At 42.4% G+C, this 13,983-nt stretch overlaps 1 protein-coding gene across 1 annotated transcript; it reads left to right on the forward strand.

The window, feature by feature from the left end:
* The first annotated feature begins 399 nt into the window (after positions 1-399).
* psmf1 (proteasome inhibitor subunit 1) lies at positions 400-8,994 on the forward strand. Its single transcript, XM_051415657.1, has 7 exons — positions 400-627; positions 2,012-2,164; positions 2,703-2,785; positions 2,914-3,108; positions 6,349-6,405; positions 7,033-7,194; positions 8,129-8,994. Exons 1-7 carry the CDS (start codon positions 499-501, stop codon positions 8,178-8,180), a joined length of 831 nt encoding a protein of 276 aa, XP_051271617.1. The 5' UTR covers positions 400-498; the 3' UTR covers positions 8,181-8,994.
* The last annotated feature ends 4,989 nt before the right edge of the window (positions 8,995-13,983 follow it).

Here is a 13,983-nt window from a genome sequence, read left to right on the forward strand (position 1 = left end):
TCTGATTAAACACGGATTAATGAAGGGAACCCACTGAGGTCGCGGGTTCGAGTCCCACCTGCGGCACCTCGCTGTTTATCTTCACCCGTCCAACAACGTCAATATAAATATATATTTAAATATTTAGACTCTATTTCAGCAATTAAAACATTTAAACTTTATGAAAACAATATTAATAATCATCAGAAAACTTAAACAAATATTAACCACGTAACCTATCACCATGGTTACTGTAGTACTATATTTAAATCTCAAGGGGACTTCCTGGTGGAATAAAGATTAAATATAAAAATAAAAGTGTTTAATAGCTCTAATGTTTTATTTCCATAAGAAATTATCAGTCAACGTTTCACCGGTGCTTTTACTCTGAAAAGCGCAGACAGGAAGTGTCCGTCGTTGCTGGGATCCCCTCCGGACGCCGCGTCCACACTTTCGTTTTCCTTTCGTAGCGACGGGAAACGGACTCGATGTCGTTGTAGTCGCCACATAGAAGACAACATGGCGGGCTTAGAGGTGTTGTATACCTGTGTCTCCGGCGGGATCAGCTGCCCACAGGACGCCGTTGTGTGCTTCGTCCACTGGGAGATGATAAAGAGCGGGTACCGCTGCATCGGCTCCGGGGACGAGGTTCGTTAACATTAGCTTTGTTCATGTGATTAACTGAAGCCGGGTTAGATTGTAATAAAAATACCTGCTGCTTTCTGAATTAACCACCGCCGAATTAAAGAATAGCTCTTTACTGTTTGGGTTTAGATGCTGGAGGCTGTTTTTATTGATTTTATTGACCGTTGGTTCTTTAGAAGAAATTAAAATGTGATATTTTCCAACGGGGTTCTGTCCTCGCTCACCTGACAGGCTGCTAGCTCCCTGGAGTAGCAGCATTATGCTCCTAACTGAGGTTATCGATCAGTTAGTGTTCGATACAGAATCAATACAGAATCAATCAGTTAGTGTTTGATACAGAATCAATCAGTTAGTGTTCGATACAGAATCGATCAGAAGGTTTAATCTCACTGACGAGCTGTTAGAAACTGTTATGTCATCTGGAGTTAGCTAACCCAGTGTTGTGTCACTACGGAGCAGTTGTAGTGGGACACATTCCGATGGGTTTACCCTGCCGTTAATAATAATCTCTGTTCAATGCCTCTCTCCTCTTCCTCTCCTCTCTCTCCTCTCCCTCTCCTCTCCCTCTCTCCTCTCTCTCCTCTCCCTCTCTCTCTCTCCCTCCTCTCCTCTCTCTCTCCCTCTCTCCTCCCCTCTCTCTCTCCCTCTCTCCCTCTCCTCCTCTCTCCCTCCCTCCTCTCTCTCTCCTCTCCCTCCCTCCCTCTCCCTCTCCCTCCTCTCCCTCTCCCTCCCTCCCTCTCTCCTCCCCCTCTCCCTCTCTCCCTCTCCTCTCCCTCTCTCCTCTCTCCTCCTCTCCCTCTCTCCTCTCCCTCTCCTCTCCCTCTCCTCTCCCTCCCTCCTCTCTCTCCCTCCCTCCTCTCTCTCCCTCCCTCCTCTCCCTCTCTCCTCTTCCTCCCTCTCTCCTCTCCCTCCCTCCTCTCCCCTCTCTCTCTCTCCCTCTCCCTCCTCTCTCTCCCTCCCTCCTCTCCCTCCCTCCTCTCCCTCTCTCCTCTTCCTCCCTCTCTCTCCCTCTCTCTCTCCCTCTCTCCCTCTCCCTCTCCTCTCCCTCCCTCCTCTCTCTCTCCCTCCTCTCTCTCCCTCTCTCCCTCTCCCTCTCCTCCCTCCCTCTCCTCCTTCCTCTCCCTCCCCTCTCTCCCCCCTCTCTCTCTCCTCCTTCCTCTCCCTCCCTCCTCTCCCTCTCCTCTCCCTCTCTCCCTCTCCCTCTCTCCCTCTCTCCTCCTCTCCTCTCCCTCTCCTCTCCTCTCTCCCTCCCTCTCCCTCTCTCCCTCCCTCCCTCCCCCCCCTCCTCTCTCCCTCCCTCCTCTCTCCCTCCCTCCTCTCTCTCCCTCCCCTCTCTCTCCCTCTCCCTCCCTCCCTCCCTCCCTCCCTCTCTCCCTCCCTCCTGCAGCCCCGCAGCAGTGATAAGAAGTCGGAGCTGCTGCCTGCTGACTGGAGCAGCAGCAAGGAGCTGTACAGTCTGCGATACAAAGCCAGAGACAGTGACGTCCCGCTGCTGCTGAAAGCCATCGCTGTCGACTCCACCTTGATCTTCAACCTGATGGTAGGCACATAGACACACACTGAGTCACAGAAACACCTGGAAACGGATGAAAATGAACAAATATCCTGGAAATATTTGATGTTTTCCTGAAAATGTGTCAAGAAAAACTCCTGTAAAGGTCGTGGGAACTGATTTCTTATAAAGAGTGTGAACCCTGAGAGATGACCCGATGTGAACTCACTGCAGACCGACAACCAGCTTCAATTATTAAACGACAAATGACAAGGTCACAGTGTGCTTCCTCCTTTACTCACTCGTTATTATTCCTGTCGGTCAAAAGTAAGTTTGACCTTTTCTGGATGACGTCACAGTGTACAGAGTGCACGCTTACATCACTGCAGCAGCATGAGCACGTACACTGACCACTGGAGGGCAGCACAAACAAAGATTTATTAGATATTAAGCAAGTCTCTAAATGTCATATCGTCCGTTCGGTTTACAATCCGCTTCGTTAAAAGAGAAGAACAAATGTATAACAGCAGTCGTGTTTCTGTCTTTTTAACGCTCGTACTCTGTGTGTGTGTGTGTGTGTGTGAAGAACTCCAGCACGCAGCAGGTGTCAGACCTGACGGTGAACATCAGCGATCACGTGGATGCCGACCATTTGCCCACATTTGACAGGTTGGTGTGGGATTCTTTGTGTTTTCATAAAAGGTTCAAAGGACTCATTTTATTGGCCACTGTGAAAAAAAAATAGCATAAACATTCCCACAGACAGGCTTAATAAACTTGTGATTATTCTTTTCCAGTGTGTTCAAGGATACAGAGAGTTTGTCAGAGAAGGTGAGGACTCAGCTGCTGCCCTCCCAGGACAGACCGACGGGACAGAGGCCAGGGCAGAGTCGGCGGGAGGGGCAGGAGGAGCAGCAGAGGCAACGAGGAGAAGACAGCGACCCCCTCCGCATCCCCACCAGACATCCTCGCCAGGGAACGCAGCCAAACTGGTAGGTTGCGACAGGAAGCTGCGACACACAGCAACAATAGTCACATCATTCATAAAGCTGTATGATATCGAAACAGGATTGGTGGTTTACCTGTTTACTCCTTCGTCATCTTCCAGGAAACTACGGTGCAGAATAGTTGATAGTCTACAGGACAAGTTCATATAGAGCCCGAATGGTAGAATGGTAGGGTTGTCTTAAATCTACCGGCATCAAATAGTCTTCATTATAGATTTAAACAGTATCTAAAGTTTTAATTACAGTAATCAACACTAATGTTGTGCTCCTCATTCGTTTAGATTTATAGTACATATATTTAATATTCTGTGCACTGAAACTGTCAGAAATATATTACATTTATTACATTTACGGTTATATAAAACAGGAAAGCGGCAAATCCTCCCGTTACTTCTCTACTGCATTAAAGTTTATTGACAAACAATGAATGGATTATATCAGATTGTTGAGATAAATGTTTGATTTGTCAGGAAACAAGAGGAGAGAGAAGCAGTTTGACCAGTTGACTGAGATATTAACTGAAACATCTTTTATCGACCAACTGATTTTAAAGATTAATAGAGAACATTAAAAGCAGATTAATCTTAAAATTGTCGTCCACTATGATACAGTCCTCCTTCCTCCTTCCTCCTTCCTCCTTCCTCCCGCCATCTGGCTCTGTGACCCTGAATGCAGTCGCCATGTTCGTTAACATATTCAGCTCAAAGACTCCAGGTCACAGGGTCACTCCTTGAACCGGAACAGTGGCGAGCTGTGGGATGCAAATGTCACAGCCGTGGCGAATAGGGATGATTAGTGGACCAGTCAGCGTTTTGTTTCCAGTCGGGAGTCTTTCCAGAGCGAGTGAGGTTGACGCCTGTGTGGAGCTGTAACTCTCTTCAGCCTCTCCACTCTGGGTCCTTAAAAACAAATACTGAACATGATGTGTTGATGTGACGTCCCGTGCGGTTACAGATTAATATTTATTTTAATTATTTAATTAAACGTCAGCCCTACTTTGGTTCCCTGCGTCTGTCGGGCCCCGTCGGTTATCAGACTGATCTCATGTAGTCTGAGCCCAGTGGGACGACCTGTTTGACCTCGAGCACAGCAAACATATGAAGGGCTTGACTTCATAAAATAAGCTCCTGTGTGTAACTACACACACACACACACACACACACACACACACACACACACACAGCTTGGATGTGCTGACTCTGTGCCTTGTAAAAAGTCTAGACAGAGGAGAGCTTTTGGTGGACTACAACAGCAGAGAGTGAATGAGGGCAGATTCACTGTGTGTGTGTGTGTGTGTGTGTGTGTGTGTGTGTGTGTGTGTGTGTGTGTGTGTGTGTGTGTGTGTGTGTGTGTGTGTGTGTGTGTGTGAGAGCTGCAGGACAGATTCAGTCACTCTGCTGTTCACTCCCCCCTCACTCCCTCTCGTCCTCCTCTTAGCTGTGACCCGATCAGATGAGATGCGAGGTGATGTCAGCACTTTATCGACCTCGCTGCTGTCGCCTCCTCGTCCCCAGAGAGAGTGGGGGAGGGGGGGTGGAGAGAGAGAGAGAGATGGAGGGAGGTAGATAAGGATGAGATCAAAACAAAGACAGATGGAGAGAAAGTGAACTAAAATCTGAGAGAGAAAAGACGTAGAAGGAGAGAAAATAAGTGAAACAGATAAGAGACAGAGTGGGGAGAGGAGTGAAAGATACAGGCAGACGAGGAGTGATGAATGAGAAAGCAAAAACTGAGTCAGGCCTGCAGAAAGTGTTGGAAACAGGTGAGGGGGGGGGAGAAAGAGGTTGGAAAGAAATGGACAGCGTAGAAAAGATGGAGAGACGAACAGCTGAAGGTCGGGTGGATTATTCAGTGTTTCACCAGCAGAAAGCAGACTGAAGCCTGTCTGAGTGATTCACTGTGGATAATTATAATTACTAATGGGATAATTGGGTTTATGAGAGGGATCATTTAATTAATCCTTAATCAGGCAGTCTGATTGAGATTAAAATCTCTTTTCCAGGACAGACCCGAGGAGGAGACGAAGAAGACGAAACATTCACAAAATAGAAACAACACAATAAATGAAGAATTAATGAATAAAAACAGCTGCAACAATCCCAGAAAGCATCCGATAATGAAGCTTTTGAGGGCAGTTTGGAGTTATTTCTGTTTAAAATGTGCACAGTACCTGAAATCAGCTCTGCCAACATTAGTTAGGTTGGGTAGTAACTACATTTTATAAGGAATTTCAGCAGAGAGTTTAAGATACTGTAGATGACAGGAGAGTTAACAGGACATCTTTTTTCAATTAATCATTTAAGTCAATAAAATGTCAGGTTATTATCACGTAGGACAAATAAAAGCAGATTAACTGGTTATTAAATGTAACACTGATGCCTCTGTATGACCCACATAAACAAACCAAAGACCATCAGTGAGAAGAAGACCGGATATTTCTATATATTTATTCTTAATTCCTGCCACTGATCGGAGTCAGGCTTCCCCTTGAAATCAATGAAACGAGGCGGTAGAGACAGTCCAGGGTCTTTAAGTATTTTTGACTTTACCAATTAATCCATTATCACAATAAAATTCATTTCCGGTCTTTCGATGAATCAGTTAAACAGTTAGTTCTTTCCAGACAGGAATCAGTGAGGGAATTGATAAGCCTTAAATCTTCCTCTTTCAACATCCGGCTCTTTAACATCCATTAGTACCAAGTTCAAACCTCCTCGTTCATCAGCTTCTTCACCTGCAACAGATCATCAGTCGTTTTATGTCCCTGCCGCTTGAATATTGTTCTCAGGATTCTCAATCTGTAGCACAGTTCTGATTCCTCTCGAGTGTCCACAGAGTTTCTGTTTATCGTCTTATTGGGAGAGGAAATGTCATCAAAATCTTCCTAGAGACTCTTCAGGGTCTTTAAATTGATTTATTTTGTCCGACCAACAGTCCAAACCCAGAGATGTTCAGTTTACAGTGATATAGAAAAGCAGCAGACATTCATATTTCATATGATTATGAGTTAGTGGGTTTGTTTACTTTAAAGTTTACACATCTGTGTGTGTGTGTGTGTGTGTGTGTGTGTGTGTGTGTGTGTGTGTGTGTGTGTGTGTGTGTGTGTGTGTGTGTGTGTGTGTGTGTGTGTGTGTGTGTGTGTGTGTGTGTGTGTGTGTGTGTGTGTGTGTGTGTGTGTGTGTGTGTGTGTGTGTGTGTGTGTGTGTGTGTGTGTGTGTGTTGCAGGCCCGACCCGATGCTTCCTCCGTTCGCAGCTGGAGGAGCAGATCTGGATCCCTTTGGGTGAGTCTGTGTCTCTCCCTCATAACAAATCCTACAAATTATTAATATATATATATATATATTTATGGAAGTCATTTTCAGACATAGATTTAAGCCGGAGTGCGTGCTTTTGTTCTAATCTGGGATTTTGGGGATGAACAGTCAGCCAGACAGCAGAGGATTACCGGTGCGTGTCCAGACCCCCTCTGCCACCTCGATGTGGAGCTCAAATATCAGAGCTTCAGGACGCAATCCCGTCTTAGTTTAGTCCCAACATTCATTTTATTTGGGCTTTTTTTTTATTCCCCCTAACAGGATTTCCCCATCAAAGACTTTTTAAATGGATTGTTTGCACACAATTAACTCACTCCTTCACCTTCTCACAATAAGTACATTTAACTGGAAGCTTCCTATATTAGTCAATTAACAAACTACTCATTTAATCATATATAATCATCCATTATAATCATATAACGTACAACTTGTTTATTAACTTTTACATATTTTTGTCTTCCTCCATCAAATAAAATATCAAACCTTCAAAATAAGAGCGTCCTCCCGATAATGAAACATCCATTCAACTAAAAGTGAATGAAGGAAAAGCTTAAATACACTTTCTCATCCTCCTCTCTGTCTCGCCGCCCTCAGGTCTCGCGGCGGCGGTGGGATGATCGTCGACCCGTTGAGGTCGGGGTATCCTCGCTCTGGTTTTGACCCGTCTAGCGGCATACCAGACATTCTGCCTCCCGGAGCCGTTCCCCCGGGGGCTCGCTTCGACCCGTTTGGACCGGTCGGACGACGCAGACCGGGGTGAGAGACACACACACACACACACACACACACACACACACACCTCTTTGTCCGTCCTCTTAAAGCACCGGTTCCCAACCTTTTTCCTCAAGGGACCTCTTTTCTATCATTAAGTAAACTGACTAAGTGATATATATTTTATGGATATTTCTTATTATATTAAAACAATGAACACAAACAGTGAACTCAGGAAGTTTGTGTAAAACGAGAGATTTGGATGAATTTTAAGCAGATTATTAGGGAACTTTATACAATTCTCTGTCTGTATTATGTACCTTTTTATACTTTATACAGTCATACAAACTTAATAAGCTTCTTTTTGGACAATTTCAGTGTTTTCTTGTCCCCGCTGATTGGCCGTCGTTCTATTAGACATTTATCTTTACATTTACCTTCTTCACAGGAGTGAACTAAATGTTTTCTTACACGCCTTAAAATCACGAAGGGTTGAGAACGGCTGTGTTAAAGGATAGGTGCCACTTGATGCCAATACGACGCTTCAGCAGTCAGACACATTTTGTGGGTTTCTTTCAGAGTTACGGTCATTTCAGTATGAAATATGTTCCCAGATGTTCTCCCACTCTCCTGCTTGACCACATGTTTGTGATACAACCTGTTTGTTTATCTCACTGAGCTACAGTATTGTTCTAAGTGAGTTTAATGTGGCCGTCATCCGGTTACTCAACGGCATTTTAAGATGAGCCAAATGTTTTGTCCGTTGATCTCTGCCAGCCGGGACATCTGTGCTCTTTTGTAACCCTTTTCTTTAAGTTTGTATGTTTGACTTTGTTATGAAAACATCCAATTCAGTAAAGATAATACTAGAAGAAGAGAATAATCCTGGAAGAGAAGGAAAAGATCTGCGCTGGTGTTTGTGAGAGACGTACGCTAACAGATATATGACGACGTTGTTTGTGTGTCTGTGTTTTTATAGGCCGGATCCAGACCACATGCCTCCACCTGGCTATGATGACATGTTCATGTAGTACCCAACAGTCCTTCCTGCTTTTCTACTTCCTGTTTGCTAGCCAATGGGAGCCAGGGGGGGAAAGTTCTCATCTTCACCTCCGTAAACGGGGGCCGTCGGGGTTTCATCTGGTTTAGCGGCCCCCCCTGAAAAATAAAGTGTTTGCCTTTTTTTATTTCCTCCAGTTTTTTGAGAAAGAGGGGTTTGTTTTTCTAATTGTTCATTTCATATAACGACATATAACTTTAACGTAGAAGTGCCCGACTCTCGGTGTTAGATTACACGTCAGCAGAATCATGTGAGCTGTGACGCTGAAGTCGGTCTTTCAGTTCTGAAGTAAAAAGATGGCTTTCGATGTCAAACCAACGTTAAAGGAGAAGCTTGTTTATTTTGGACTGCAAGTTAAACAAACTGTCAGACAGATGGAGACACACTCTGGAATATACTGACTGGTGTTCATCATAAACGCGTGTGTCGACTCATTTACCAGCATCGGAAAACCTGTTCATACATTTGTAAGCTTTTATTGTTTTGACACAAACATATTGTGTAACATCTGGACAGCCTGGAAGGGAGCGTTAACACTTCCTCCGCTTCCTGTACGATAGAAGGAAGAGCAGTCAGTCGAGGTTCTTATCGTCGCATTAAACTGCATCTTGTAGTTATAATTTATTTAGAAAAACAAAAAAAAAAGAAATCTTGTGGAAACATAAATAATAAAAGCCTGAAATGTTGTTCTTTACAGTTGTTTTTGTTTGGATTGTTGTTAAATAAACAACTCGGTTGATGAAATATTTCATGCCAAAAATCTCTAATAAAAATCTCAGACTTTGCTCTTTGGTCGGTGTGTTTGCTGTTGAGTGTTGTTTGTTTGTTTGTTTCTCTGTCGAGGCTGTTTATAATATATATATATATATACACACATATACAGTATTATATATATATATATATACACCATATACAATATTATATATATATATATATATATATATTACACATATACAATATTATATATATATATATATATATATATATACACACATATACAGTATTATATATATATATATATATATATATATAATATACACACATATACAGTATTATATATACTGTACATATGGGTGAGGACGGAGGAGCTAAAGCCAGTTACTTCCTCTTATCTCTCTCTCTTCTCACCATCTTCCTCTCTGTTCTCTGATGTTATTCATGCTTCTGTGATCTTCCCTGACTTCATTCACTTTCTCCTCTTCTTCTAAATTCATGTCACTTTTTGTTCTTTCCCTCGTGTTCTCTGATTTTTCTTCTGATCTCTGCCTTTCTCTCTCTCCCTGACCTTGACCCTAATTCTCTAAATGTGTCTTTTCTTCTCAGAGAGGAATAGTGTTACTTCCCTTTTTAAACCATCTGGTCCAGTTTGTAGGATTTGGTGGCATCTAGCGGCGTAGTTGCAGGCCGAAGACCCTTCGAAAGGCAAAGGAGAAACTACGACGGGCAGGAAATATACATCTAGAGTTTGGTTTGTCCTTTCTGGGCTACTGTAGAAACATGGTGGTTAAACATGGTGTCTGTAGATAAAATCAGCTCATTCTAAGGTAACAAAAACCTAATTATTCTTATATTCAGGGGATTATACACTGATAAAAACATACATATAAATATTTTCTTCAATATCTGCTAATAGATCCTCCTCAGTGCTATTTTTCTGTCTCTAATTTACCAATCAGTCTCTTTCTTTCTAGTTTCTAAGTCTCTTCTCAAGCTGTTATTTTCCCTGCAGGCAGGTGACAAACAGCCATTTTCTAATTCTCTTTATCCGTCCCAGGAGTGCTGAGAGGTAAATATAGTAGCAGACGCCACAGGTAGTTGATGCTCTGGTCACAGCGGTGCTCCCGCTCAGAGCAGGGAAAAATAGCACACAGCGGGAGGTAGAAATGTTTCACCAGAGTCTGAAAACAGAGAGGCAGCAGAGTTATAACAAGCTAGTTAAACTGTCAGATCCAGGCGATCATCGTGGTATAGAAATATAAATCAACTCTATGTTTCCCCTTTGAACCATACTAAGAGTCTGACAGATGTTTTAAGACCAGTTAATGCCACTGATGTAATGATAAGCGTAGTACAACCCTTCAAAGAGCATTAAACTGTTAGTTCTTAAGAATATCTAGACATCTTGATTCAGCTCAGACATTATGACACAGACATTTATTGATCCCTGTAGGGAAATCTATTCTCTGCATTTGACCCATCTTAAGTATTAATAGCAGTGGGCCAACTCCACATCTGAGACAGTGCCTTGGTGGAGTGCTAACCAGTCTTAACAAACACCCATGTAAACACCCGTGAGCACTGTCGGTACCTTGCATTGAGCTGATAATGTAATTAATGTGACAGGCTTATTCAATGATAATGCTGACAGGTATGATATTTACCATTTGTTAAGTAGCACTAAACACCAAATCCCGCCTCTGCTGACGGGAATGATTGTTTTTGAGGTCATAAACCAAAATACAGACCAGATGAAACCAGATGAAACACAGGATCACCACAGTTAGTGTTCTGTATTACTGTTTAACAGGATGTGAAACAAACATTTCACCTGCTGACCATGTTAACTGTATACCACTGTGACCACGTTGGAGCAATCAGTGAGAACACATCTGATCTCTTCCTTCCTCAGTTTTATCATTAAGAATTCAGACGATGTGATATTTTTGCTGATGGAAATATAAATTTCCGTGAACTGTTCCTGACTCCTGATTCTGTCTGGTTCATCTCTTTAGGGAGTCAGCTCACAGCTTCCTCTGTCTCTTTATTCAGACTCAGCCACTGAACTGAGCTGTTTTCTGTGTTCATTAACATCCGTTTATGCTCCGGGACGTTGTAAAACACAAGACAATTTAAATTTATACGACTTACATAAACAATCTCACTACTCTGGGAGGTAAATGAGAGGGGAGTGGCGGGCGACGGGGATGTAAATAAATATAATAATTCACAATTCACAGCTCAGTGAGATTCACCTGACTTGTGTCTTGTTTAATTAGAGGATCTGGCAGAGGCATGCTGAAGTGTCTGTAGGCTGAGAGTCTCTGTGGGTGGAGACAGAAGAGAGCGTCTCATTTTGTCTTGTGGGAAACATTATTCTGAGACAGTTGTGAGTCACCCTGACTGAGGATGTCTGTGACACGGCGCCACTCGCACTCATTAAAGAGAGAGAGAGAGAGAGAGAGAGAGAGAGAAATAATTAATACAAAAACTAATGACAGGACTCAGAGGGAGGGAGACAAAAAGAGACAAAGAACGACACGGAGGCAATTCCAAATCTACCGAAGGACTGACGGCGACAATAATGAGAGAAAAAGGCTTTACAGAAAGTAGCTGAATAAGAGAAAAGTGGGGAAAGAGTGAGAACTGACATCTTAAAAAACAATCTGAATATTTTATAATTACCAGAGAGAGAGAGAGAGTCACACTGGCTCCTATAAATCATGTTGCATTATGGGCCTTAATGTTGTTTAGTAAGTCAAACCTTTCTGTATGTAAGTCAACTTATAAATACTTTGTTCTATTTATATAAAATATAAATACTGTTAAGTTTTCTGCTCTTGTAGCCTGAACGGAGCTACGACTGCATTGTATTAAAGGTCCGTTATTATTTATTATTGTTGTTGTTGTTTTATCTTATATTATTATAAATTATTACATTATTTCATCTTATTTTCGTTTTAATTGTCTGAATTTATTCGTATAATTAAAGTTTCCTTCCCGATGCCGCTGGTGTACGACTCCGTGCTGATGCTATCGTGTTGCTAGGTGGTTGCTAGGTTGCAGTGATGAATGGTATCCATGGCAACCTGAATCCTCGACTTAAACTGTCTACACAGTTCTGTAAAATGTCATAAAAGTTTGATGTTTTTATCCTAACGTGCTATTAAAGTTAAACCACGTTGCTGTTTATGGGTCGTTGTATGAGTGCAGAGAGCCTTCAGCTACAGAGGATTAATTAAACACTTAACAAAGACAGAGAAGAAAGAAAGAATAAAGAATAAAGAAAGAATAAAGAATAAAGAAAAAATAAAGAAAGAATAAAGAAAGAATAAAGAAATAATAAAGAATAAAGAAAGGAGGTGAAACAGAGAAAACAGGAGGAAAACCAAAACAAGTAGACAGAAAAAGGTAATAAAAGAAGAACTGACAGATGGATTTGACAGATGGGTAGAAGGCTACCTGTATTATCCTCCAGCTGTGTGTGTGTGTGTGTGTGTGTGTGTGTGTGTGTGTGTGTGTGTGTGTGTGTGTGTGTGTGTGTGTGAGGCCCAGCTGGATTATTGTTATCCTCAAACACACGTTAATGTTTTTTTTTATGGATTAACTCCACAAACAGACTTAAAAACACAGTGAAGAGAAACTAACAGCAGTGAAAACAGTGTAACACACGGAGGCTGGAGGTCGTTACACACACACACACACACACACACACACACACACACACAGAGAGAGACACACACACACACACACAGAGACACACACAGACCAAGGTTGCAGCAGGTCTCAGATAATAAATCTCTTTGCCAGCTCTGTGGAGAGGCGGCCACCACTTGAGACACTCTGAAGCGGTGACATGGAGACACTGGAGAGACGAGTTGTTTGGGGTCAATTACAGGAAGTGTGTGTGTGTACAGTAACATCACTCAACCTCCACTCCTCAGTGTGGGACTGCGGTCACCTCCGTTTTAAAGTCACACGAACGCTGACAGCCGAAGCCTCAGAAGGAAGGATAGTAATATAATATATTATCATTATTATATTATAATGAGGCTTTATGTCAGCCTGTTGGTTTTTGTTCCAGACTGAAATATCTCAACAACTATTTGATGGATTACCATTAAAGTTTGAACAATGTTCCCCAGAGGATGAATCCTAATGACTTTAGACTTCTCCTGCAGCTCCACTACGAGGCAGACCTTTGTAACTTTGAGTCAAACATCTCAGATTGAAGTGTATTAATGTTCCTCTCGGGATGAATCATAAAAACATCCTCAGACCTTTCATCTGAAAGTTATTCAACGTCAGCTGTGCTTTGTGTTTAAAAACTAAACATTTTAATAATCTAAACAGATATCTGCGTATAAATGAATAATCTGTTGGTGAGGGACCAAGATTTTGGTTCTGCTTTCCGTTTGTTGTTTATTTTTTTTGTTGATTAGCCAAAATGAGTCTTTCTCATGATTCTTACTGCAGAGGAATCTGTTTATCCACTGGCTGTCCTGTGTGATGAGTCCTCCCACTCTGGTTGTTCTGTGTGTTTCCCCTCTTTCTGTGCAGGAGACAGAGTGGCTGAAGGATGAGCTACACCTGGATTAACTTTCTCCCTGATTGCTCGGATATATACAGAGAGTTATATTAGTTATGTCTCTCTCCTCTTAGCCAGCAGGTTCGTGGTTTGTTTGTGTTTTGGTTTTTTTTTTTTTTTTTTACTATTGTTATACTTGTATAGTTTAATATTGCTTAAATAAATACATTTAATTATCTGTGTGGTCTCCCTTGTTTGGTCTGAACTTACAGCTGGTTTATGACATCTGGAAGCCCTGAAACATTGGCTGTGAGCCATCTGATGGGTTCTGAGATTGACATTATACCTGCTGAACATCAGCATCTTCACATTAGCATTTAATTCAAAGAGCTGCTGTGAGTAAATGCACAGAACTCACAGACACTGGGTTTGTCTTTTGTGCCCCGACTGAGACGCCTGAATCAATAAAGACACGCAGTCAAATGCAAACAGTCAGGTAGAGGTTTTGACAGCGTCTTGCCCAGAAACA

This window comes from Dicentrarchus labrax, unplaced genomic scaffold (genome assembly GCF_905237075.1).
Source record: "Dicentrarchus labrax unplaced genomic scaffold, dlabrax2021, whole genome shotgun sequence".
NCBI lineage: Eukaryota > Metazoa > Chordata > Actinopteri > Moronidae > Dicentrarchus > Dicentrarchus labrax.